Here is a 25654-nt window from a genome sequence, read left to right on the forward strand (position 1 = left end):
TCTCACAACTCCCATCAATACCAAAACCTCCCTTTAGGAGTTACCCCTTTCTCCCTTCTCTTTCCCCAGCCTCTGGCAACCATTAATCAACTTTCTGTCTCTGTGCATTTGCCCATTCTGGACATCTCATGTTAAGTGGAATAATAAAATATATGGCCTTTTCTGTCTGACTTCTATCACTTAGCAAAATGTTTTCAAGATTCATCCATGTTATAGCCTGAATCAGTACTTCATTCCTTCTTGTTGCTGAATGGTATTCCATTATAAGGATATGCCACATTTTATTTGTCCACTCATAAGCTGATGGACATTTGGATTGTTTCCACTGTTTTTTTTTTTTTTTTTTTTTTTCTTCTTCAATCTTTTGGCTGCAGCATGCAGCATATGGGATCTTATTTCCCATATGCAGGAATTGAATGGTGCCCCCTGCTTTAGAAGCATGGAGTCTTAAGCACTGGACTGCCAGGGAAGTCCCTGTTTCCAGTTTGGGATTTATGAATAGTGTTGTTATGAACATTTGTAAACATATGTGTTCAAATCTCTTGGCTATATACCTGAGTGGAATTGCTGGGTTAAATGGTAACTCTATGCTCAAACTTTTGAGGAACTGTCAAACTGCTTTCTAACATGGTGGCACCATTTTATGATCCCAACAGCAATGGATGAGAGTTCCAGTTTTTCCACACTCTTACCAATATTTGTTATTTGCTATTTTAAAATTTTTGCCCTCCTATTGGGTAGGAGGGCTTCCATTGTGGCTCAGCTGGCAAAGAATCCGCCTGCAATGAGGGATGCCTGGGTTCGATGCCTGGGTTGGGAAGATCTCCTGGAGAAGGGAAAGGCTACCCACTCCAGTATTCTGGCCTGGAGAACTGTATAGTCCATGAAGTCAAAAAGAGTTGGACATGACTGAGAGACTTTTACTTCACTTCACTTCGTTGGGTAGGAAGTGGTATCTCTTTGTGGTTTTGACTCACATTTCCCTAATAACTAATGCTGTTGAGCATCTTTTCATATGCTTATTGGCTATTTGTATATCTTCTCTGAGAATTGTCTTTTCAGATGTTTTGCATATTTAAAAAACTGGATTATTTATCGTTGCATTGTTTAATTGTTTAAGTTATTTATACATTTTGGATGTGAGTCCCTCATCATTTATAATTTGCAAAGACTTTCTGCCATTCTGTGAGTTGTCTTTTAGCTTTCTTGGTAGTGTCCTTTGAAAAGCAGAAAGGTTTTTAATTTTGATAGAGTCTCATTTATCTCTTTTTTCTTTGGTTGCTGTGCTCTTGGTGTCAGGTCTAATAGTTCGTTACCTAATCCAAAATCACAAAGATTCACTGCTTCTATATTTTCTTCTAAGATTTTTGTAATTTTAGCTTTTAAACTTAGGTGTCTGACCCACTTTTAGTCAATATTTGCATATTGTGTGAGATAGGAATCCAAATTCTTTTTTTTTTTTTTTTTTGCATATGGAGAACTGATTGTTTCAGCAATTGCATGCCCCCTGTTGATTCTGCACAAAGGCACCACCTGGACTGACGGTGAGCCTCTTCAGGTCTTTGATTAAAAAAGATGACAGTCCAGAGCAAGTGGGAATGGGTGACAATCTGTGGAGCAACAACAGAGTGAAACCAGGACCTCAGGGGACAGGGTTAGAAAGGGAGGGTAGAGAGAAACTGCAATATGGAGACTTCTTAATGTCTGTAAGTGGAGATGTGGGCCCCAATGGAAGGATGACCTGAATGGATTAGTCAGGTAACATTTCGGGATCCTCAGGACCTGGGGTATTTTTCTGATTGGCCAAGGGAACTTGGTAATGGGGCAAACCTGTGTTTCCATCAGGCATGTGGGGATTAAGGTTAGGGTTACATACATAGACATAGAAAATAAACTAATAGTTCCCAAAGGCAAAGTGGGGGAGGAATAAATTAGCAGTTTGGGATTAACATATACACACTACTATATATAAAATAGATAACAAAGATCTACTGTATGGCACAGGAAACTATACTCAATATTTTCTAATAATCTATAAGGGAAAAGAATCTGAAAAACTATATATATATAAAACTGATTCTGCTGTGTACCTAAAACTACACAACATTGTAAATCAATTATGCTTCAGTAAAAAAAGTGGTTAGAGGGGTTTCCCTATTTGTCCATCAGCCAAGACTCTACACTTGTAATGCAGGGGACCCAGGTTTGATCCTTGGCTAGGAAACTAGATTCCACATGCTGCAACTAAGAGTTGACCTGCCACAACTGAAAAGAAAAAAAAATCCTGCACACGAAAACTAAAGATTCGAAGTGCAGCAACTAAGACCCAGCACAGCCAAATAAAATCATAATCAAAATATTTTTAAATAAATCAAAACCAAATAGTGAAAGTCATATATTCCACTGAAAAAAAAAAACCTACCTAAAATAAATAAAATATAAAACAGGGAGGGATTGTGAATCAGTGAAGTTGCTCAGTTGTGTCCAAATCTTTGCGATTCCATGGACTGTAGACTACCAGGCTCTTCCATCCATGGAATTTTCCAGGCAAGAGTACTGGAGTGGGTTGCCATTTCCTTCTCCAGGGGATCTTCCCAACCCAGGGATTGAACCCAGGTCTCCTGCATTGCAGGCAGACGCTTTACCCTCTGAGCTACCAGGGCGAAATCAATATTCTTAATTAACTTTGTGAATGATGTTGTTACTTATAAAAATATTTTCATATCTGACATTTATCCAGTTATTTATACTTCAAAAGTATGCCATCTAGATATCTAATCATGACCCTGAAGTCATGTAATCTCTCAAACTCTATAAGCCTTAAAATTCTGACTTGGTGTATTTTAACAGTGTTGAAAGACACGATTTTTAAAAATGACATTTTCAACCACGTTGAACATGTTCATGAATCTAATTCTTTACTATGAATTTAATCTGTGTATCACGGGGTTCTCCAAGCATATGTTTTCTGATGAGTTTTCACAGTCATCTATAAATATATTTACAGTTATGGTTCTATATCTAGTGAATGAATCACTCAGTGAGGATGATCGCTGCAGAAATAATGTCTGACACACAAAGACAACACATAAATATTTGTTGATGGAATGATTCAACAGAAGGATAAGTAATATAACTGAAATCACTGTCTTGCAGTTAAAAAAGCAAAAAACAAGAATAAAGATGAGGAGCAAGGGTAGCAGAGGAAAGAACACAAGAGCAAGTGAGCAATTAGAGGGCAGGAGATAAAGGCTTGACTAATTCCCATCCTGTGACTGATGATCACTCAGCTCTCTTTGCCTGGGGGACACTGGAGCTTTGCCTTTCTTATAATCCTAGACAAGAATAACAATGCCTGCCAACAAGTTAACCAATAACCATTCGACAGAGAATAAATCTGTACATAAAAGCATATAAGACATTTTGAATGGAAGATTCTGAAATAAGTTATCGTGCTCATGACCATTAAAAACACAACAAAGAGCTCTCCAAGTCCCATTGTGTGGATGAATAATTTAGACCTTTTCCAATGCTAAGAACCTATTTAACCCAAAAGTAGGTACTGTTTAAGTCCTCTCCGGACCCCAGAGTTGTATTTCAGTTTAAACCATTAATTTAAGTTTCCAATGCAGGAAGTGGATGTTGAGCACTGATTAAGTGGGCCAAAAAAATACAGTTATAGGGAACAGAAAAATGACTTTTACTATTTTCATTTGTTATACAGATTTACAGTCATTATAATTTTTACTATTATGAAATACTGCTTGTCTCATACTTGGATTTTTTTTTAGTACAAGGCCTTCTTTAGGGACAAAAGTCCCTACTACGATATATGGAAAAAAATATAATCTGCTCTGTAATAGGGTACTTTATGTTCAATTTCTAAGAGCAGAATGTGGCAAAAGATATCTGGATAATTCAAATCAAAAGAAAAAAATTAATTGGGACTCAATTTCGACAATTGCTTCGGTTCTTTTAGTTGGTAAATGGATTACAGCTGCAGGTGTGTGCTCAGCTGCTCAGGCATGTCCAGCTCTTTGCGAGCCCATGGACTGTAGCCTTCCAGGCTCCTCTGTCCATGGGATTTTCCAGGCAAGAATACTGGAGTGGGTTGCCATTTCATGATACTATTTCTTAATTATGTTGCAGTGTTTGAAAAGTGTGTTAGTTACTCAGTCATGTCCAACTCATTGCGAGCCCATGGACTGTACCTTGCCAGGCTCTCTCTGTCCATGGGATTCTTCAGACAAGAATGCTGAAGTGGGTGGACATTCTCTTCTCCAGGTGATCTCAACCGAGGGATCAAACCCAGGTCTCCTGCATTACAGGCAGATTCTTTCACCATATTAGCCACCAGGGAAGCCCTCCAGTGTTTGTATGCTTAGTCACTCATTCGTGTCCAACTCTTTGTGACTCCATGGACTGTAACTCACCAGGCTCCACTGTCCATGGGATTCCCCAGGCAAGAATACTGGAGTGGGTTGCCATGCCCTTCTCCAGGGGACCTTCCCAACCCAGGGATTGAACACAAGTCTCTCACATTTCAGGCAGATTCTTTACCATCTGAGCCACCGGGGAAGCCAGTGTTTGGTACCAGCTGGAAATGTAGAAAAGATAAGGCAGATAATCTTTACGGGAATTTAAATGCTTAAATCCATGGTTCTCAATATGCATGAAAGTCACCTAAGAAGCATGAGATAATTGTAGATTCCCAAGTCTCACCCCCAGAGGTTTCAAGTTGAGAATTCTAGGAGGTGATCTAGGAAAACGCATCTAATAAACAGGCCAGTTGAATCTACAGCAAGTGATCTTAGGTTACATCCTGAGAAACTCTGGGCTTGAAGAGAATGTGAATACTTACAGAGCCTACGAACCACAAGCAGAAAGCAGGAGAGATCCACTCTCTGGCATGGATTCCACAGTCAATCCACATGGCATTTTTGGCCCTTTGTTCCTTTTTAGAAACCTGCTCAGAGAAAACCAAAAAACAATTAAGAAAAAGCTTCAGGATAATAATGTCCTGAATAATAGGGCTTCGATTTCATCCTTATAGCAAATCTATGAAATATACCCTATTCCCTTCATTCCTTGGAGAATTCCTGATTTAAAATTCTTTTTATTCCTAAACAAATACCCGATGATACCAGAGCTACACGAGAAATTGCAGAAGTAGAGAGCAAAGAACTAGTGCTTCAGGCCATATGTTCATACTCCAGTTAGAACGAAATGGGCGTGTGCTGGGTGGGCAGCTTTCTGGGGGAAGTGGGCACAAGGAAAGGCTTGGGAGAGGGAAGTCAGTGGTGCCCAAGACAACCCTGGACTCCCTCACCATTTTCCTAGGGCACACACTTTTAATGTGTAGATTATTTCCTTATTTCACACAAAAATAAACACACATCTAACTTGACATCAATTTATTATCAACAGGTCTGCAGACAGAGACCTTGTTCTGATTTACCATCTAGGGTAAGCTGCCAACTTTCTGGAATAAGAACTGCCAACTTTTCTTCAATGATAGTCTTTGATGACTTTAGAAGAATTCTCACAAACACCTCTATACAAAATGAATCATCATTCATCCACTTTTAAACATTACACAATTTTAGAGTATGGAGGGAAGGGAGAAGAGTGTTGCAAAATCAAAGAGATATGTGGGGTTGGAATTCCAAAGCCTGAAAAAGAGAGGGTTCCATTTTTAAATTGCCATCTATACCGCTCAGGGAGTTTTCTTCTTAACAAACCTGAAGTTACTGATGTCCAAAAAGAAGGCAAGTGAGGAAAGCTTTGGCCACAAAGGATAGAATTGTACAAAGAGAATTACCCAATTGATTTAATCTCCTCAACTTAAAAGAAAATCCTGAGCTGTTTTGACTAGTTGCTTTATTCGACCTTCAACTGTTTAACTGTGCTGAGCAAATTCTGTTGGTACCCATTCCGACACTGAGGAACCCTAGGGACTCACATGATGTGCACATCCTTGATTGAGACTGGGACTAAAGCTTGCAAGAAGCATGGTTTTCCAACATGTACATCAGGTCCCAGAAACACAAGTTCCAAAGACTACATACAACAGGGCAAAAAGTAAATGTCATAGGTGGGTATGCCATGATTACATGGATCCAGTCTAGTAGACTAACTCAGCTACCAAGAGAACCCAATGTTGCCTAGGGTCTGACTTGAGTTTGTACTGTAAGCTCTTGTCAGAACAGGTTAAAACCCAGAAATTTTGACTCCAAATCTTATCTTTGGACAATCAAAGAGCCTCACCTACCACAGTTTAGACCATGTGAGGAAACTATGTATGAATGAAATTTTACTAAATCAAATGTATTTTTCCAACGATTAAGTTTTTGCAGACCTTCTTCTTAATTTTTTTTTTTTTTTTTTTAGGAGAAAGAGTGGTTTTAAAAACAACAGAACTGCAGAATTAGAAATGAACAGGCAGGAATCAGTTTGGTTTCATGGTTCCCAATATTCTTCCTGTGGCCCAGTTCACTGACTTTACTAAGGCCAGTTTGTTCAACTGAGAATAAATAACGAAACAGATGGTGACCGAAGCAGAAGCTGTCATATCAGCCCTACTGCCAAGAATCCCAGCATTGCTCTGGTTCCTATTCTTTCCTAGTTTCTGTTGTTCAACTCCTTTGGTTCTAAAAACTATATTAATGTCAAGGTTTATTCAATAACAGATCCCTTTCCTTCTTTTGGCCTAAGTCAGTCAGTCAGGGGTGGTGCTGGTGGTGGTGGTTGTGGTGGTATAAATAAGAGGATTTGAAAGATAATCCAGACCACTCTCTTCATTTTATGAAGGTAGGCATTGAAGCCCAGAAAGGTTAAATGACTTATCTATGTCACAGAATTGATTCTAAAACTGAAGTTACTACTCTTAGATCAACACTATAGTAGTAAAGGAAATTCAAAAGTAATCACCAATCACTAAATATCTGGATATTGAAGTTGAGGATCATTGGTAATACACATATTTCCAGAACTCAAAAAAAAAAAAAAAAATTCCAAGTAATAACAGTCACCACTGGAGAATGAACACCTCTCCAAAGTTGAAAAATCAATGACTCTTCGCATAACATACCTTTAAGACATAAAGTGGGTACTTCTCATATGAGGATCCAATGTGGATTTTTTCAACCATATCAGGATACCGCTCAGTCATAACTTCCATCCAAGAATAGATCTATCAAAGCAGAAACCAGTGGTCACAGAGCAAGTTCAAAGCATTTCCCTGACAAAGGAAACAGACAAATGCTTCCAGGAAGTGTTATCCCTCTAGAAAAAATTCTGTGGAGATAATGAGGAACTAAAACACTTGAGGCAGTGTTTCTTCTGCTGCTTAGGAAAATCAATAAAATTAGTTTTGAGAAGTATCAAGGTTTTGGGAAAGTGGAAATGTACTAAGAAACTTATGACAAAGTAGGAAAAGATCATCTTTAAAGCACAATTCCTTAAGTAGTTTTTAAAGGCTGATCATGTTGAATCCTCACCTCTGTGTATGAAATCCTATTTACCATTCAAGAGTTCATTTTTATATGAGATTTTTAAAAAAATATTCACTTTTCAAGAATAACCTAAGGAAGCCCCAGGCACTGTCTTTGCACAGGATAAATAGAGCTGCCTTTGTTTCCCACTGGAGACTTGTGGACTCACAACAAGGGCTATGAAATGATGAGAAGCAAAGGGGAGAACAATCTGGAGGAAAAAAGAATTTCTTCTATCCAGGAAAGGAGTTTGATTCTAAAACTCTCTCCTAGGCAGAAGTCTAGTGGTTTGTGATTCTGACAAGATTATAGTAGAAGGAGAAAAACAAATAAATTCTAGGCCTGATTTTAGGCTAGCCCCCACTTCAAAGCAGGTGTTGAGTGGTGGAGCCTGGTCATGTTTTAAAGTAGACCAACCTCTCAGGGGCCATTTAAAAATGTTTACACCTTTGGTAATGGGAATAACCAACCCTTGGCTTCATTTCTAGGAAACGTGCTGAAGGTAATTTCAAATAGCAGTCCTAGCTGACGGGAACAGGAGCACCATTTATCCTTGGGTCTCCTTGCAGGAGCGTAACTAGGGCGAGTGGTATGTGTGATGGTTTGTCCTGTGCCAGGAACTAAGATGCTCCTGAAAGGTCTACCTGCTGTCAAGTACCAATGCTGTCAGTGTCTGCAGTGTTGAAAATTTAACCGTCAGAGATTTCCTCTGTTTACTGTGCTACTCTTCTAAGGCATGCATACATCTAAGAGAAGTGCTCCATCCAACTATTTTGTGTTACAGCACTGACAGTTCAGTAGATTTCCTCCAACAAGGGAGGGTGTACTGTATTAATTATAGTAAGGTAGCTTTACAGAAAACTTTAAATCTCATCTGCAATAATCAAGGTTACATCCTTTGAATAATGCTCTTCTTTTGCCATTTGTTTTAAGACATGTTTTTTGGTCATTTGTTTTTCTCCCCTACTGTAGCTTACTTAAAACTTCCTAGTGAGAGTCAGTGACAAAAGAAACCCCTTTTGCTCTCCAAGTGAATATGAATGCAGACTGAAGAGCAGTGCTGAAGGGGAAGAAAGGCAGAATTTGGGGGAGCAAGGTTGCTGCAGTTGCTACAAACCTCTTGGAAAAGATTCAGGATGGGAGGGATGAAGATGTCCAAACTGTTTTCTGAAATGTCATTGTGATGAAATGAATTGTGTTCCCCCTCAAATGCATATATTAATCCCCAGTGCCTTAGAACGTGACTGTATTTGAAGACAGGACCTTTAAAACAGTAATTAAGTTGCACTGAAGTGTCAGTGTGGGCCCTAATCTAACCCGACTGGGGTTCTCATAAGTGGAGACTAGACTGGACAGTGAGGCTTCAGGGATGTGCGCACACTAAGAAAAGGCCATGTGAGGGGGTGGCCTCCTGCATTGAAGGCAGATTCTTTACCATCTGTGCCACTAGGAAAGACTGAGTTCTGATTTAACTAACTGGAAAGGAACAGATGTGTTTGAAGATTAAATAGAAAATTGATGCTTATTATTTAAGTGTTAGATGTCTCAAAAATATGGATATGGTTCTTAACAGTTTCTGGGCACCTAGCCAAAAATGGTTAAAAAAAAAAAAAACTTCTATTAAGGAATATAGCAGTACTTCTATGAAAGAATAAAAGGTATCAAGGGATTTGTACTACTTGGAGAATATTAGATTGAAAAAAAAGGGCTCCAAGGGGTTTACCCTTTAAGGGAACAAATATGGGGAAATGGCTCTTAGAATATGATGTGAAAGCTTATTGAGGTCAACTGAACATTTATATCAAACTTAGGTTTCCTCTAGGCAAATTAGAACCTGTAAGTACTAAGAGGGAAAAAAACCCCAATTTCTTAAATATTAAAATACAGGCATCATCATAATCATTACTATTACTATTATTATTTTAAATAGGTTCCTTCTAAAGGGAATAAAATACACTTAAACACTTTACTGTGTCCTAAATATAAGTGAAAAAATTCTTTTAATTCAGTGAGATAATGTGGCAATTATTCAGTAAGAGTTCATTTAGGATAATCGTCGGACTGCTATTTTTTTGTGGCAGTTTCAATAAAAAGGTCCTATTTTTTAATTTCCTGTTGTTCCTTAGAATGCAATGTTACTCCTGACAGTCAGAGATATTCTTAGCTATGGATAAATAGCCTGCTTAGAGGGGCAAAGTCCAAAATATGATGCAATCTTTCCAGGCAAGATGTCTACAAAAGGAGAAATTACCTCTGTATAATCAATCTAATAGTGATTTTTTTTCACCCTCTTCCACCAATTATGATCCTCTAACAATTTCCCATGGCTGAAATGGCAAAGCTCATTCAATGAAAACAAGAATTTTGGAGAGAAACGTGACAGCTTACCTCATTTAGTGAGTGATACTGTTCGTAGTAGGAGTAGGACGCCCGGGGGCTGATGGTGTCATTGGAAGTCTGCTGCTGGATAAGATCTTCCACATTTTCCAACAGGACGCTGGGTGATGAAACAAGAGTATGAGCTGGTTTCCAAACAGGGCTCTGCTTTTCCCTCGTGGCCCATTGCAGACACAACAGGCAAGTGTGGGGGGGAAAGTCACTAAGAAAACTAGCAAGCTCAAGGTGAAAACACCACTAACATGATGAGCTGAAATTAACAAGCCCTCTGCATAGAGCCACATGGGCACTGGAGAGACAGTAGCTTCTGTAGGGTATGCTTTCAGGGCCTTCAAAACCTGACCCTTTCTCCAACATTACCAACATCTCTTGATTGTGACTTATGAGTGCCTTTTAAATGAACACAGGAATAAGGAAGGTATGGGAAAGTGATCTCATTTAATTTCTCTTGCAAGGGGTCACACAGTTAACTTAGGCACAAACATTATAACTAAGATGAAATTGGGCCATTCTGTCACCTGGGATGAACAAGAAAAAGTTAGCTACCATAATAAAAGTTTTTTACTTTTATTTGGAGTTAGTTGCTCAGTCATGTCCAACTCTTTGTGACCCCATGGACTGTAGCCCACCCCCCTCCTCTGTCCATGGAATTCTCCAGGCAAGAATAGGGGAGTGTGTAGCCATTTCCTTCTCCCAGGGCTTCCCTGGTAGCTCAGACTTTTATTTAGACCAACAGGTAAATACCAAGGTTTTATCATCAGAAAGTTCTGAGTTAGAGTCCCAGATGTGCCACATTCTAGCTGGTTGACCTTGAGAAATTCCTTTGTAAATCTGAAAATTTTTTCTTACACACAGTGAGGATAGTATCTACCTCACAGGGTTTAATAAGGGTTAAAAGATACAACATATAGAAAAGCTCAGCACCTTTTCTGAAAGGCATCAAATGCTAATAACCTGTTATTATAATAATCATACTGTATTATCCAAAGATTGCCTGGCATCCAGGAAGTGCTAGGGTGGCAGGAAAACTCTGATGCTTGGGTAATGGATACGAAAGGAGATATGAACAGGAGACTCTAAAAGGAAGAAGGCGTGGACTCTGAACAGAAATCACACCTAACGCATATTTTAGTTTAGGGCCAGACATTCCGGAATGCTCGCTGACCTCCTGAAGCAAAATTCCCTTTAGCAGCTGCTTTTTTAAGTGATATCACAAAGCCTAGTAACGTGAATGACATTTTGCTTCCTAAATCCAGGAAGAGAGTAGAGGAATTTTAAGAAGGAACTGGGAGAAATCATAAGAGGCTCCATAGATCACTGAGTCTAACAATCCATTTTTGACAAGGGGCCAAGGTCTTGAGCAGTAAACCACTTGTTCAAGGTCATGGAGTCAGGCTCTTGGGCTTCATAACAAGTCCATTCCAGAGCTTTCCATGTGGCATGTTTAATGTAAGTATTCATTTTTCTAGGAAGCAATGATACCATCCACTAATAAATGCATTGTGTGTGGTGTGTGTGTGTGTGTGCACACAATTGCTGGTCATGTCCAACTCTTTGCGACCCCACGGACTGTAGACCATCAGGCTCCTCTGTCCATGGAATTTTCCAGGCAAGAATACTGGAGTGGGGTGCCAGCGATCAAATCTGAGTCTCTTGCATTGGCAGGTGGATTCTTTACCACTGTGCCACCTGGGAAGCCCCAAATGCATCACAGTTGCTTATAATGTTTGTGTATGCTCAGTTGCTAGTCATGTCTGACTGTTTGTGACTCCATGGACTGTAGCCCGTCAGGCTCCTCTGTCCATGGAATTTTCCAGGCAAGAATTCTGGAGCAGGTTTCTATGTCCTAGTACTTATCATAGTTACTCAATAAATATGGAATTATGCCTACCTGAATAGAATTCCACTCGCATTTAAATGGACTTTCACATTGCTTACATCAGATGCATTCACGAAAAAATGGACTTCGTATCGCTTCATAATATATTCAGCTGTTACTGGCTGCCAGAGAACAATCTGTAGTTTCAAGAAGGAAAATTGATAAAACAAAGACAGTTTTTCACATGGTTCTCATCTGTAGCTAACGCCATAAAAGAATATCTATAAAAGAAATGAAAAAATAATTTCTGGTCACTGGTCCACTCACAGTCACCAATCCCATTCACATATGTGGTAGTTAAACATTTATTCTGTAGGGGGCTTGTTTTATTCTGAAACCGCAGTGGCTAATGAGGGCCTGGGCTTTACTAGGTATTCAATAAATATTTGCTGAGGCAATGAACTGATGAATGAACGTGTGAATATTTACAGGCCAACTGTAGGACTGGAGGTGTATGTCAGATGTTTAAAGAGAAATGAAAATTGGTCTGGAAAGAAAGTTGATTAATGGTGTTTTTCTTTAATAAAAATCCCATACCCTTGATTCTAACATCACATTGGTGTTTCTTTCCTTTAATCTAATTGTGGTCTTTGGCCAAAACCTTCCCATAATATTTACAGGTTTTTGTTTTTTTTTTTTTCTGGCTTGCACTTTCACACCCATTGCCTATGATCTTTTTACTAACTCTTTGCCATAATCTAGGCAGGAGTTATCATTTTGATTGTTCAGTGAAGAAATTAAGGGTCGAAGCTAAGCTGTCTAAAAATCACACGCCAAGCAGTGGCCAAACAAACCCTAAATCCTGAATCTCTGATGCTTCCTCTGGCAGGAGGTCCTCTGTCTGCAGTGTAGAGGCTGTGGAGACATAGCAGGCTGCTCTTCTGCTGGGAAACGCAGAGCTCTCTGACCCTGTATGCTGCTGTCCTTCTTGATCCCCTACAGGCTGAGGTTCAGTGGCTCCAGGGCTGCGGCCAGTCAATGATGGTGCACTGCAGGCATATCATCGCAGGCCCATTCCTGCCAGATTAGGCTTTCCTCTTGCAGTGGACTTTGTCTTAAGGACTTACATGGTCCAGTCAAACTTTCCTCAGGATTGTCCTGCAGTCTAGAAGTTGTCCAGGCATGACCCTCCTTTTTGCACAGTGACGGCTGCTCAATGGTCTGTGGGTGCTCCCCTCCACCTCCAACTCCTTCATCCTTCACAAGTAGACCCCTTAAAAGTCTCTTATATCCCTAATCTTCTCAGAAAACCTTAGCCCAATAACCATGGAGCCAGCAATCTTTTTATCATATTTTGTAACTCTTAATAGTTTTCTACATTCAGGGGAGTTCAGTCCCAGGCACGAAAATGTTAGCCAGTTTTCTTCTGTTTTTATGCTTACACTTTAGTTAAGCTTTTAAAACAAACATCTATTCAGTTCAGTTCAGATCAGTCGCTCAGTCGTGTCCAACTCTTTGCGACCCCATGGACACATGGGGCATACCAGGCCTCCCTGTCCATCACCAACCCCTGGAGTTCACCCAAACTCATGTCTATTGAGTCGGTGATGCCATCCAACCATCTCATCCTCTGTTGTCCCCTTCTCCTCCTACCCTTAATCTTTCCCAGCATCAGGATCTTTTTAAATGAGTCAGCTCTTCCCATCAGATAGCCGAAGTATTGGAGTTTCAGCTTCAGCATCAGTCCTTCCAATGAATATTCAGGACTGATTTCCTTTAGGATGGACTGGTTGCATCTCCTTGCAGTCCAGGGGACTCTCAAGAGTCTTCTCCATCACCACGGTTCAAAAGCATAAATTCTTCGGCGCTCAGCTTTCTTCACAGTCCAACTTTCACATCCATACATGACCACTGGAAAAACCATAGCCTTGACTAGATGGACTTTTGTTGACAAAGTAATGTCTCTGCTTTTTAATATGCTGTCTAGGTTGGTCATAACTTTCCTTCCAAGGAGTAAGCGTCTTTTAATTTCATGGCTGCAGTCACCCTCTGTAGTGATTTTGGAGCCCAAGAAAATAAAGTGTGTCACTGTTTCCACTGTTTCCCCATCTACTTGCCTTGAAGTGATGCGACTGGATGCCATGATCTTAGTTTTCTGAATGTTGAGCTTTAAGCCAACTTTTTCACTTTCCCCTTTCACTTTCATCAAGAGGCTCTTTAGTTCTTCTTCACTTTCTGCCATAAGGATGGTGTGATCTGCATATCTGAGGTTATTGATATTTCTACTGGCAATCTTGATTCCAGCTTGTGCTTCATTCCAGCCCAGCATTTCTCATGATGTACTCTGCATATAATTACAAAAACAGCCTTGATGTACTCCTTTTCCTGTTTGGAACCAGTCTGTTGTTCTATGTCCAGTTCTAACTGTTGCTTCCTGACCTGCATACAGGTTTCTCAAGAGACAGGTCAAGTGGTCTGGTATTCCCATCTCTTTCAGAATTCTCCACAGTTTATTGTGATCCACACAGTCAAAGGCTTTGGCATAGTCAATAAAGCAGAAATAGATGTTTTTCTGGAACTCTTTTGCTTTTTCGATGATCCAGCAGATGTTGCCAATTTGATCTCTGGTTCCTCTGCCTTTTCCCAGCCTTAACATCTGGAAGTTCATGGTTCATGTATTGCTAAAGCCTGGCCTGGAGAATTTTGAGCATTACTTTACTAGCGTGTGAGATGAGTGCAATTATGTGGTAGTTTGAGCATTCTCTGACATTGCCTTTCTTAGGGACTGGAATGAAAACTGACCTTTTCCAGTCTTGTGGCAACTGCTGAGTTTTCCAAATTTGCTGACATATTGAGTGCAGCACTTTCACAGGATCATCTTTTAGGATTTGAAATAGCTCAACTGGAATTCTATCACCCTTACTAGCTTTGTTCATAGTGATGTTTCCTAAGGCCCACATGACTTCACATTCCAAGATGTCTGGCTCTAGGTGAGTGATCACACCATCGTGATTATCTGGGTCATGAAGATCTTTTTTGTACAATTCTTCTGTGTATTCTTGACACCTCTTCTTGATATCTTCTGCTTCTGTCAGGTCCATACCATTTCTGTCCTTTATTGAGCCCATCTTTGCATGAAAGTTTCCCTTGGTATCTCTAATTTTCTTGAAGAGATATGAAGATATGAAATATGAAGATGAAAGATGGAGAAATTACCTTGTATGTTGTAGTAACATTCTGCAGAATTTGAACTTGCCTGGAGGTTCTAGGAAGAGCACATAAAACCTGGCCCCTGTGAGAAAAACACACACAGGATTTTGGTGTTAAGTAAAAAGTGAAAATAAGATAAATTATACAGGGAAGGGCTTCTAGGTAATTATGAAAAGGAAACAAAATATGGACATAAAAGAGGATCTCACCATTGATTTTTAAATAACCCAGATTTTGCTTCACTCTAGATAGAGAAATAGGAACCAAGTTTACCCTTCCTTCTACCTGAAAACTAATACATATGTATGCATACATATACACACACATATAAAACAATGCACTCAAAAAATTGAACATATGCAACATGATGAAACACAGTATCCTGTATTGGGTCCTGAAACAGAACAGTGAAAACACTGGTTATATCTAAATAAAGCCTGCAGTTAGTTAATAGTAGAGTACCCACGTTGGTTTCCAAGTTTTGACAAATAAAACCATGATGATATAAAATGCTAACATTAGGTGAAACTTGTTGCAGTATATACAAAACTCTCTAATATCTTTGCAACTTTTCTGCAAATCGAAAAATATTTCAGATAAAATTTTAATTAAAAAAAATTGAAACAAAAGCATGTACCAAGAACTCTAGAAGCTCAAAAAGTTATGATAACTTCTGCTTGTCATGATTAGGAAAGGTTTCATGAAAGAGGCAACTGGTAAGTTAGCTGTGGAAAGGCAGGCTGGCAGAAGACAAAAGGGCATTGTTGTGGAGATGGAAAGATGTTTATTTTTGCCAAGTGTAGGATTTAGGTGTTTAGGGCAAGAGAACAATGGTAGCCAAACAGAAGTGAGTTTGGACACTTATGTTCATTCTCCCCTAGAGAAGATTTCCAATGCACACTGAAATATTTAGCCTTTATCTTGTAGGCAATTAGGAGCTAGGAAACTGACACCATGTGCCATGTGATTTGTAAGAATAACCTTGACAACAGGGTGGAGGATGGTTTATTTTGAAAAGCCTGATTAAAAGATACTAAATTCTAGAAATAAATCTATGGAGACTTCATTATCAAAAGAGATAAAGAGGAGCTCACAAAAACAATAAATTCAGAGGTTTTGTGTCAATTATTGGTACAATTTAAGCATAAAATTTTCAACCAGTGTTAAGGGTATATGTCCAGGGATATATGTTGCAGGATGATTCATAGTATCAGTAACTGGGAACCACATATATGAGTGCTCAGTCATGTCCAACCCTTTGAGACCCCATTAACTGTAGCTCACTAGTTCCTCTGTCCATGGAATTTTCCAGGCAAGAACACTGAAGTGGGTTGCCGTTTTCTACTCGAGGGGAATCTTATCGACCCAGGGATTGAACCTGCGTCTCTTGAGTCGTCTGCTTTGGCAGGTGGATTCTTTACTACTTGTGCCACCTGGGAAGCCCAGAAACCACACCTGACTTCACATTCCAGGATGTCTGGCTCTAGGTGAGTGATCACACCATTGTGATTATCTGGGTCATGAAGATTGTTTTTGTACAGTTCTTCTGTGTATTCTTGCACCTCTTCTTGATATCTTCTGCTTCTGTCAGGTCCATATCATTTCTGTCCTTTATCGAGCCCATCTTTCCATGAAATGTTCCCTTGGTATCTCTAATTTTCTTGAAGAGATCTCTAGTCTTTCCCATTCTGTTTTCCTCTATTTCTTTGCATTGATCACCGAGGAAGGCTGTTTTTTTAATCTCTCTTTGTTATTCTTTGGAACTCTGCATTCAGATGGGAATATCTTTCCTTTTCTCCATTGCTTTCTGCTTCTCTTGTTTTCATAGCTATTTGTAAGGCCTCCTCAGACAGCCATTTTGCCTTTTTGCATTTCTTTTCCATGAGGATGGTCTTAATTCCTCTCTCCTGTACAATGTCATGAACCTCCACCCATAGTTCATCGGGCACTCTGTCTATCAGATCTAGTCCCTTAAATCTATTTCTCACTTCCACTGTATAGTCATAAGGGATTTGATTTAGGTCATACCTGAATGGTCTAGTGGTTTTCCCTACTTTCTTCAATTTAAGTCTGAATTTGGCCATAAGGAATTTATGATCTGAGCCACAGTCAGCTCCTGGTCTTCTTTTTGCTGACTATATAGAGCCTCTCCACCTTTGGTTGCAAAGAATATAACCAATCTGATTTTGGAGAAGGGAAATCCAATATTCTGGCTTGGAGAATTCCATGGACTGTACAGTTCATGGGGTCGCAGTGTCGGACACGACTTTTTCAGTGACTTTCACTTTCACATAAATATATAGAGAAATGCATGAAAGAACAATCACCAGAATGTGATATCTTCTCAGGGTGAGGAAATTTCAGTGTCTTTCTTCCTAATTGTATAATTTTCCATATTGTTTACTTCTTTAACCAAAGAGAACTCTTTATTATTTAATCAAGGGGAAATTACATAAAAGAAGTTACTCTGGCTGTGAAAAAAAACACTACCAAGCTTCTTAACAATGCTGGTGGCCCTCTCACAAACACATTTCTTATTGTTTTCAAATGTCTTTGGCTCATCACTGGAACAGAGTTACTGGTGACTTTCCTAGCCTTCCACAGTGCTTTTATTCTGGGATATCCTTCCCTAGGAATTTTTTTAGTATTTATTTATTTGGCTGCACGGAGTCTTTGCTGCAGCACATGGGATCTTCAGCCGTCATTGCGGCATGCCGGATCCTTAGCTGTGGCATGTGGGATCTAGTTTCCTGACCAGGGATGGAACCCGGGCCCCCTTACATTGGGAACACGGAGTCCTAGCCTCTGGACCACCAGGCAAGTCCCATGCCCTAGGAATATTTTGATCCCCCTTTTTTAACATCTGCCACAATAGTTCTGACATTCCTGGTTCACTTAGAACAGGCCATTATTGTCTCCAAGCTTCCAAGAGTCATCCTGGTGGCGGTTAGCACCACCTCCCAAGGCTGTAACTAGAATGTCAAATCTAGTATCATGGGCAAGTGCACCCCTTTAGGGACAGAGATCTTTTTGCTTATTAACACACTCAGCACTTGGACACTCGGATTCTGTCATGACTTAACCCTAGGTATTAGTTTGGAGGCCAGTGTGGGGAGGTGGGAGTAGATTCTGAAGGCTGATGGTCAGAGATGACACTGCAGAGGGAGGTCCTGATAGTAACGGGGGTGATGAGATTGCTTTGCGTTAAAGCCAGGTGGCAGTGCTTAACTGCTGTAACACGCTGGGCACAATTATTATAATAAGCAGCAAGGTCAGAGCGGTACCCAGAGGGACATGACCCTCAGAAAACTGGAGTTACGAGAACACAGAGCTCTCAGGGCCAAGATAGATGGCAACCAACAAAGGTATTGGTCAATCTTTACAGTCGAAAGAAGTCAGGGATGGATGAGAGTGGCTAAGGACAGTTGTCCCAGTCAAAACACTCAATCCATTGTCCAGGTCCCAGGCCTGGGCCCCTTCTTAGCCCAGGATCTCTTGCCTGAGGGGGGAGTCAGGTCCCCACAAAGCAAGAACCTGCCGCAGTAGAGAGAGGTGCTTCCTCAGTTCTTTTTGAAAGAAAGGTATGGCTGTTTACTCAGGTCACTCTGCCCACTGCCCACTGGGGAGAGAGGAATACTCAAGCATGCGGAGGTGGGGTGTTTTTTTTTTTTCTTTTCTTTTCTTATTGGAGTCTATTGCTTTCCAATACTGTGTTAATTTCTCCTGTATAGCAAAGTGAATCAGCTATTATGTACACATATACCCCCTCTTTTTTTTTGCTTTCCTTTCCCTGTAGGTCACCAGAGAGCACCAAATACAGTTCCTTGTGTTACACAGTCGGTACTCATTAGAACAACAGTCCCTGCATCTTTACGGTTGATGTCTTTAAGACTGCCCTGAAGGCACAGCTGAAGCCCTTGTTAAGGCTGCATCACAGTCCAATTCCTCCTCGGCTCATTTCTCCTTCCTTTATTCCTCCACACATGTTGCTCCTGAGATTCCATTCCAGTAAATTCCCTACATGCTAATCTCTATCTCAGAGTCTGCTTCCTGGGGAAACTAACCCACAGCAGTACAAATGCACACTGTGTGGGATAAAACATGAAAAATTGCTATACGAATGGTATCAATACTCTGCTATAAGAATGTAACATCAGAAGTTACTTTTGTCTGGGGCAGTCAGAGGATGGAGACCTTCTGAGCTGGACTTTTGAAACAGGTAGGCTCTGACTGATGAATGGGCAGTGAATGGCCTAACACTAAGACAGATGGAGTTTTGGTGAGTGAATTGGAGATGAGATGGTGTCAAGTGCTGATGCCTAAGTGGAAAACAGAATCAGAGCTCAAGGAAAGGCGTGTGACCCAGGTGGGCAGGAATACGGGGCTTACTTCGGGATGTACCAGGAAATACAACCAGGGTAAATGGGCAGCCTAGGACCTGATCATTGAAGGTCTTAAATCCTGGGTACCATTTTGGAAGTTTGAACAAAAAAGCGACCAACTCAAAGATTTTTTTTGAAGTAAAGTATAAAGAAGTGGGCTTCCCCTGTGGCTCAGGTGGTAGAGAATCTGCCTGCAATGCTGGAGGCCTGGGTTCAATTCCTGGGTTGGGAAGATCCCCTGGAGAAGGGAATGGCTACCCACTCCAGTATTCTGGCCCGGAGAATTTCATGGAGTGTATAGTCCATAGGGTCACAAAGAGTGACATGACTGAGCGACTTTCACTTTCACAAAAAAGTGGGGATATGTCCTGAGGAAAAAGAACAAAGGTGTAGGCACAGGCCTCTCAGACTTCAGACAATACTATATGAAAAGATGAAAAGACACCCTACCGACCAGGAGAAAATACATGCAAACAATGCAACAGACAAGGGGTTAATTTATAAAACATACAAACAGCTCATACAGCTTGATATCAAAAAAACCAAATAACCCAATCAAAAAGTGGGCAGAAGACCTGAATAGACACTTCTCCAAAGGAGACACACAGATGGCCAACAGGCACGGGAAAAGGCACTCATGTGAAATAAAATTGATCTTTTATGGCAGGACAAGAAAAATTTAAACATAAAAAATTTCTCTGTTCTTTGGCCTCCTCTCTCCCCCATACTTTTCATCTGAATTACCCCCCAATCAGGAGACATCTTGTCTAAAGAGCAGCATACTCCTAGCATCAGTAAGACAACTCCTTAAAAGATAACACTTCTTCTTGATCTTGTAAGGGTCACAGTGATCCTTAGATCTGGATTTTGTAAACTGTCAATAATATGTCATTTAATAGTCAACCCTCTATCTCAAAAGAAACTTATATTTAATATAACCATGCCTTGACTTCTAACAGGTGAACTGTCCTCCAAGCTCTCTGAGATGCTCTTCCTAGGTTATAATACTCAACATGGCTCAAATAAAATTTTTTATTTCTTTCTTAGATCAAAGAGATAAATTTTTCTTCAACTCTCAGCATTGCTCATTAGAAAAATGCAAATCAAAACTACAATGAGTTATCACCTCATACCTGTCAGATGACTCTCATGGTTAAGTCTATAAATAAATGCTGGAGAAGGTGTGGAGAAAAGGGAACCCTTCTGCCCTCTTGGTGGGAATGTAACTTGGTGCAGCCATGAAGAAAAATAGTATGCAAGTTCTTTTACAAACTAAAAATAGAGTTATTATATGATTCAAGATTCCCACTCCTATGCATATAACCGGAAAAGATGAAAACTCTAATTTGAAAAGAGATATATGTAGTACAATGTTCATAGCAGCACTAAGATAAGATATGGAAGCAACCTAAGTGTCCATCACCAGATGAATGGATAAAGAATACGTGATACACACACACACACACACACACTGGCTTCCCGCCCTGGTGACTCAGCAGTAAAGAATGTGCCTGCCAATGCAGGAGACGCAGGAGATGCAGGTTCAATCCCTGGGTTGGGAAGATTCCCCTGGAGGAAGAAATGGCAACCCACTCCAGTATCCTTGCCTGGGAGATCCCATGGACGGAGGAGCCTGGCGGGCTACAGTCCATGCAGTCTCAGAGAGTCCAACACAACTTAGGGACTAAACAACAAACAACATACACACAAAATGGAATATTACTCAGTTATACAGAAAGAATGAAATATTGCCATTTACACCAACATGGATTAACACAGAGATTATCATACTGAGGGAAATAAGTCAGACAGGGAATATGATATCATTTATATGTAGAATCTAAAAAATAATGCAAATGAATTTATTTGCAAAACAGAAACAGCCTCACAGACAGAAAACAAACCAGGTTAGCAAAGGGGAAAGGGTGGGAGGAGGGATAAATTAAGGGCAGGGAATAAACAGACACAGTACTACACACACAACAGATAAACAAGGATCTAGCTCACAGCACAGAGAACTATATCCAATGTCTTCTCATAACCTATAAACAAGGAATCTGAAAAATACGTACTATATCATACACCCAAAATTAACACAATATTGTAAAATCAACTGTACTTCAATTAAAAACAGGATGTGGGGTTTGTATAATTAAATAATTATACTTTTAGAATTTACTTCTAAATTTTAAAATGAAACTCTTGACAAGTTAACCTAACAATGAAATATAACGTCTTACAAAACAACGACTTCATTATTCAACTAGAGGTTGAATTGCAGTTTCATGTAAAGGAAATTTTGTGTTGACTAGAAGATAAGATGCTTGGGCATTTTTTAAATGTGTTAAGGGACAAGAAAATACTAAAATGAGTCAACAGAAGGAAAAAGAAAAAATGTGGAGGAGTACAATGATCGGGGTGTAAATTTACCATTAATATGTAACACCATTCCATTAATATGTAATTCCCATAATACCACTAATAAAATAATACGTCCAAGTTCCAATTGCGGCGAGCTGGACTCTTCCTGTTTCCAGTTTGACCAAAGGGCAATGCAGCAGAATCAAATAACGAGACGAGGTCAGTCAGGAGCTGTGCAGCTCAGGCCCCAGGCACAGAGACTGGTCTTAAACTGGACAGGCTAGCTGGGTTTTGTCAACAGGACGCTAGGAAGGCCCACAACAAAACCAGACTGAACAGGCTAGATCCTAGATAGAGGGCAAAAGGGGCTAAAGGCTTTCCTGGCCTTGATTTCTCTCTGAGTTTGTTTCACAAGTACTGGAGTTTGGCAGAGGTGTTTTGCAGTTGCATTTTGAGACATACAAGGGTCAACCACTCCCAGCTAGCTCTGACTTGACCACAAGAACATGCCCATGCAGATGAAACCTGGCTGTGTCCTGGTGCTAACTTTGCTTCATCACCATGCTCAGATCTCTGCTGGAGGAGGGTCTCTGTACTCTGCTGGCACAATTCTTGCTGGGTTCAAAGGAGCGTATCAGACTGCACGTGGGCTGGCCCTGGAATTCTCCAACCAGGGAATTCTGTGCCCACTCCCTTGAGCCCTAACGACACGGCTGCCTCTTAACCCTTAAATTCCCATACTCCCCTCCCTTCAGAGAGAAAGTGCCTTTGGAGTTTGAGTTCTCCTTCTCCACCCTCTGACCATTGAATAAAGGCCTGTCTTGCTTGCATCAAACTCGGGTTCATCCTTGGCAACAGGAACCAGAGCAGGAAAGAGCTTCCTAACCCAGCCAGGGGGCTTCTTGTTCAGCCAGGCCCCAAGATGGGGGCCTTTCCTCTCATTTAGTAACGAGATCACCTTATGTAGAGCCTTCCATTTTTTAAATCCATGTCCTGGCTCCGTGCCCCCTTTCTTAGAGACCAGGAAAAGTAGTCAGAGAGGAGAGAGGGGGAGGATTTGTGAAAATAGTTCTGTCAACTACAAATTGGCACTTGCCAAGGGTGGTTGCCGTCTACTTCTGTAAGCACGAAATCAGGCGCTGCTGACCTTCAGCCCCCCGAAGGGAGTTCAGGCTGGATGGCAGAAATGAGGCAAACTGGGAAAACTGTCAGAGCAGGTCTTCAGATAGTTAGATGCTCTCCGGACCTGATTTAAGGGCCCAGTTGTTGTATCTCCTCATATCTAAAAAAGCATCAAAACCTTTCACGGTGACAACTGCTCCTCATGACTAGCAAAGGCTTCACAAAACCAGCAGAAATCTTCTGGAAAAATATGTGCCTGATTGCACGTATTCCCACTCACCAAAAATCACAGATATACTGAACTCCAGCCCCAGCCCCACCCCAGCTCTTTGGAGCAGTTTCTCAGAGCTCTCTGAGGGACTGTCTCCTGGGCTACAGTTCTCATTGTCCCCCCCAAAAAACTCAACTCGAAACTCTCACATTTTACATTTATTTTTAAGTTGACATTCTTTGCAAGAAGTTGCTGTGATTCTCTCTCAATTCCCACTCTCCCAAAGGGATGAAGTTTGGGGGTGTTACTTCCTTCAACTCAGCGTAGTGGGGAGAATGGTGGGCCAGCCCTCAGGTTTACAGACAGAAGGACTGGTGCCTGAGAAAGCTAAACCTGAGAAAAGCTAAACCTGCGAAGACTGGCCTCCAGTCGTCTACGCGTGCGTGCTCAGTCAGTTCAATCAAGTCCTACTCTTTTCGATCCCATGGATCATAGCCCTCCAGGCTGCTCTGTCCATGGGATTCTCCAGGTAAGAATATTGGAGTGGGTTGCCATGCCCTCCTCCAGGGGATCTTCCCGACCCAGGGATCGAACCCACATCTCCTGCATCTCCTGCACTGCAGGTGGATTCTTTACTGCTGAGCCAAAAGGGTCTAGGTTGGTAAATAAAATTCAAAGAAAAACTACTTCATGGGATGCAGTTATTGCTCAGATGCCATCCAATAGTGCCACCTAAAGGAGTGGCGAGATCTTACAGTGGCAAGAATCTGGAGGTAAAAGTGAGATTCTTAGAATTGAAGATGGAGTCACAACTGACTAGAAACAGGTAACTGTATCCTGTAGAGGGTGATACAATTAACATCACCATGCGAAGTTGTCAGAGCTTAAAATTAATCAAGGGTTCATTATATAACTTAGGATTATTGTTCTCATTCACGTTTTGCTATGTTAGGTTTTGTTCCAACTTTGTGTCCCTTGTGGCTCAAACAGTAAAGAAGCCACCTGCAGTGCAGCAGATGAGGGTTTGATCCCTGGGTCGGGAAGATCCCCTGGAGAAGGAAATGGGAACCCACTCCAGTATTCTTTTTTTTTTTTTTAATTAATTAGTTAATTTATTTTTTCAGTGGGTTTTGTCATACATTGATATGAATCAGCCATTAGTTACACGTATTCCCCATCCCGATCCCCCCTCCCACCTCCCTCTCCACCCGACTCCTCTGGGTCTTCCCAGTGCACCAGGCCCGAGCACTTGACTCATGCATCCCACCTGGGCTGGTGATCTGTTTCACAATAGATAATATACATGCTGTTCTTTCGAAACATCCCACCCTCACCTTCTCCCACAGAGTCCAAAAGTCTGTTCTGTACTTCTGTGTCTCTTTTTCTGTTTTGCATATAGGGTTATCGTTACCAGCTTTCTAAATTCCATATATATGTGTTAGTATGCTGTAATGTTCTTTATCTTTCTGGCTTCTTCACTGTATAATGGGCTCCAGTTTCATCCATCTCATTAGAACTGATTCAAATGAATTCTTTTTAACAGCTGAGTAATATTCCATGGTGTATATGTACCACAGCTTCCTTATCCATTCATCTGCTGATGGGCATCTAGGCTGCTTCCATGTCCTGGCTATTATAAACAGTGCTGCGATGAACATTGGGGTGCACGTGTCTCTTTCAGATCTGGTTTCTTCGGTGTGTATGCCCAGAAGTGGTATTGCTGGGTCATATGGCAGTTCTATTTCCAGTTTTTTAAGAAATCTTCACACTGTTTTCCATAGTGGCTGTACTAGTTTGCATTCCCACCAACAGTGTAAGAGGGTTCCCTTTTCTCCACACCCTGTCCAGCATTTATTGCTTGTAGACTTTTGGATAGCAGCCATCCTGACTGGCGTGTAATGGTACCTCATTGTGGTTTTGATTTGCATTTCCCTGATAATGGCACTCCAGTATTCTTGCCTGGAAAATCCCATGAGCAGAGGAGCCTGACCCACTTCAGTCCATGGGGTCGCAGAGTCAGACACAACTGAGCCAATAACACACACAGTGAAAAAATTTCAAAAACGACACATCGTGAAATTTTAAGTGAAGAAGAATTTTTTGGTGAATTTTATGCATATCCTTTCTCTGATTGTCCAAGCAACATGTATACTAATGAAGTTGGTAATTCTTCAGAATATAGTTCTGATTCAGACAATGTGAATATTAGACCACAAAACGACAAAAAAACCTTAGTGACTGATTCTGATAAAGTGAAAATGAAGCTCAGTGCTGAAGAATGCTCTTTTATTTCTACAGAAGAGTGGATCGAAGACAATATTTCACAAAAATTAGACTCCACAGGTGTGTCAGGTATAATTGTTGAATGTAATAACCCGCAAAGTGTTAGTAAGATGACAGAATTAATTTTTAGCTGGCCAAGACAAAAATCACCATAGGTGTGCTTTTCTGTAAAAATCTCCCAGTCAATAATTAAGAGTGGGCTAAAAAGTCATAGAATTTTCTAACTTTCCATGGAAGGGCAGGGAAAGATTACTCTGCCATGTAGAATATGTTGGGGCAATGGGAGATGAAAAATAAAGACGTATTGTGATGACATCTCTGAAGGGATAGAGTCACAAGACTTAACCAATAATCACTTGGTAGTGGGGAAAGTCTT

General features: G+C 40.7%; 1 protein-coding gene across 1 annotated transcript in view; it reads right to left on the reverse strand.

Moving 5' to 3' along the window:
• The window catches only part of CPB2 (carboxypeptidase B2), a 52898-nt gene that overhangs the window by 21422 nt on the left and 5822 nt on the right, over positions 1 to 25654 (reverse strand). The window contains exons 2-6 of the mRNA XM_065902453.1: positions 14926 to 15001; positions 11782 to 11906; positions 9882 to 9990; positions 7091 to 7192; positions 4862 to 4966 (exon numbers count right to left, since the gene is read on the reverse strand). Coding sequence (XP_065758525.1) covers positions 4862 to 4966; positions 7091 to 7192; positions 9882 to 9990; positions 11782 to 11906; positions 14926 to 15001 — 517 coding nt within the window. The remainder of the gene's footprint in view (positions 1 to 4861; positions 4967 to 7090; positions 7193 to 9881; positions 9991 to 11781; positions 11907 to 14925; positions 15002 to 25654) is intronic.

Source organism: Muntiacus reevesi, chromosome 11 (genome assembly GCF_963930625.1).
Source record: "Muntiacus reevesi chromosome 11, mMunRee1.1, whole genome shotgun sequence".
Taxonomy (NCBI): domain Eukaryota; kingdom Metazoa; phylum Chordata; class Mammalia; order Artiodactyla; family Cervidae; genus Muntiacus; species Muntiacus reevesi.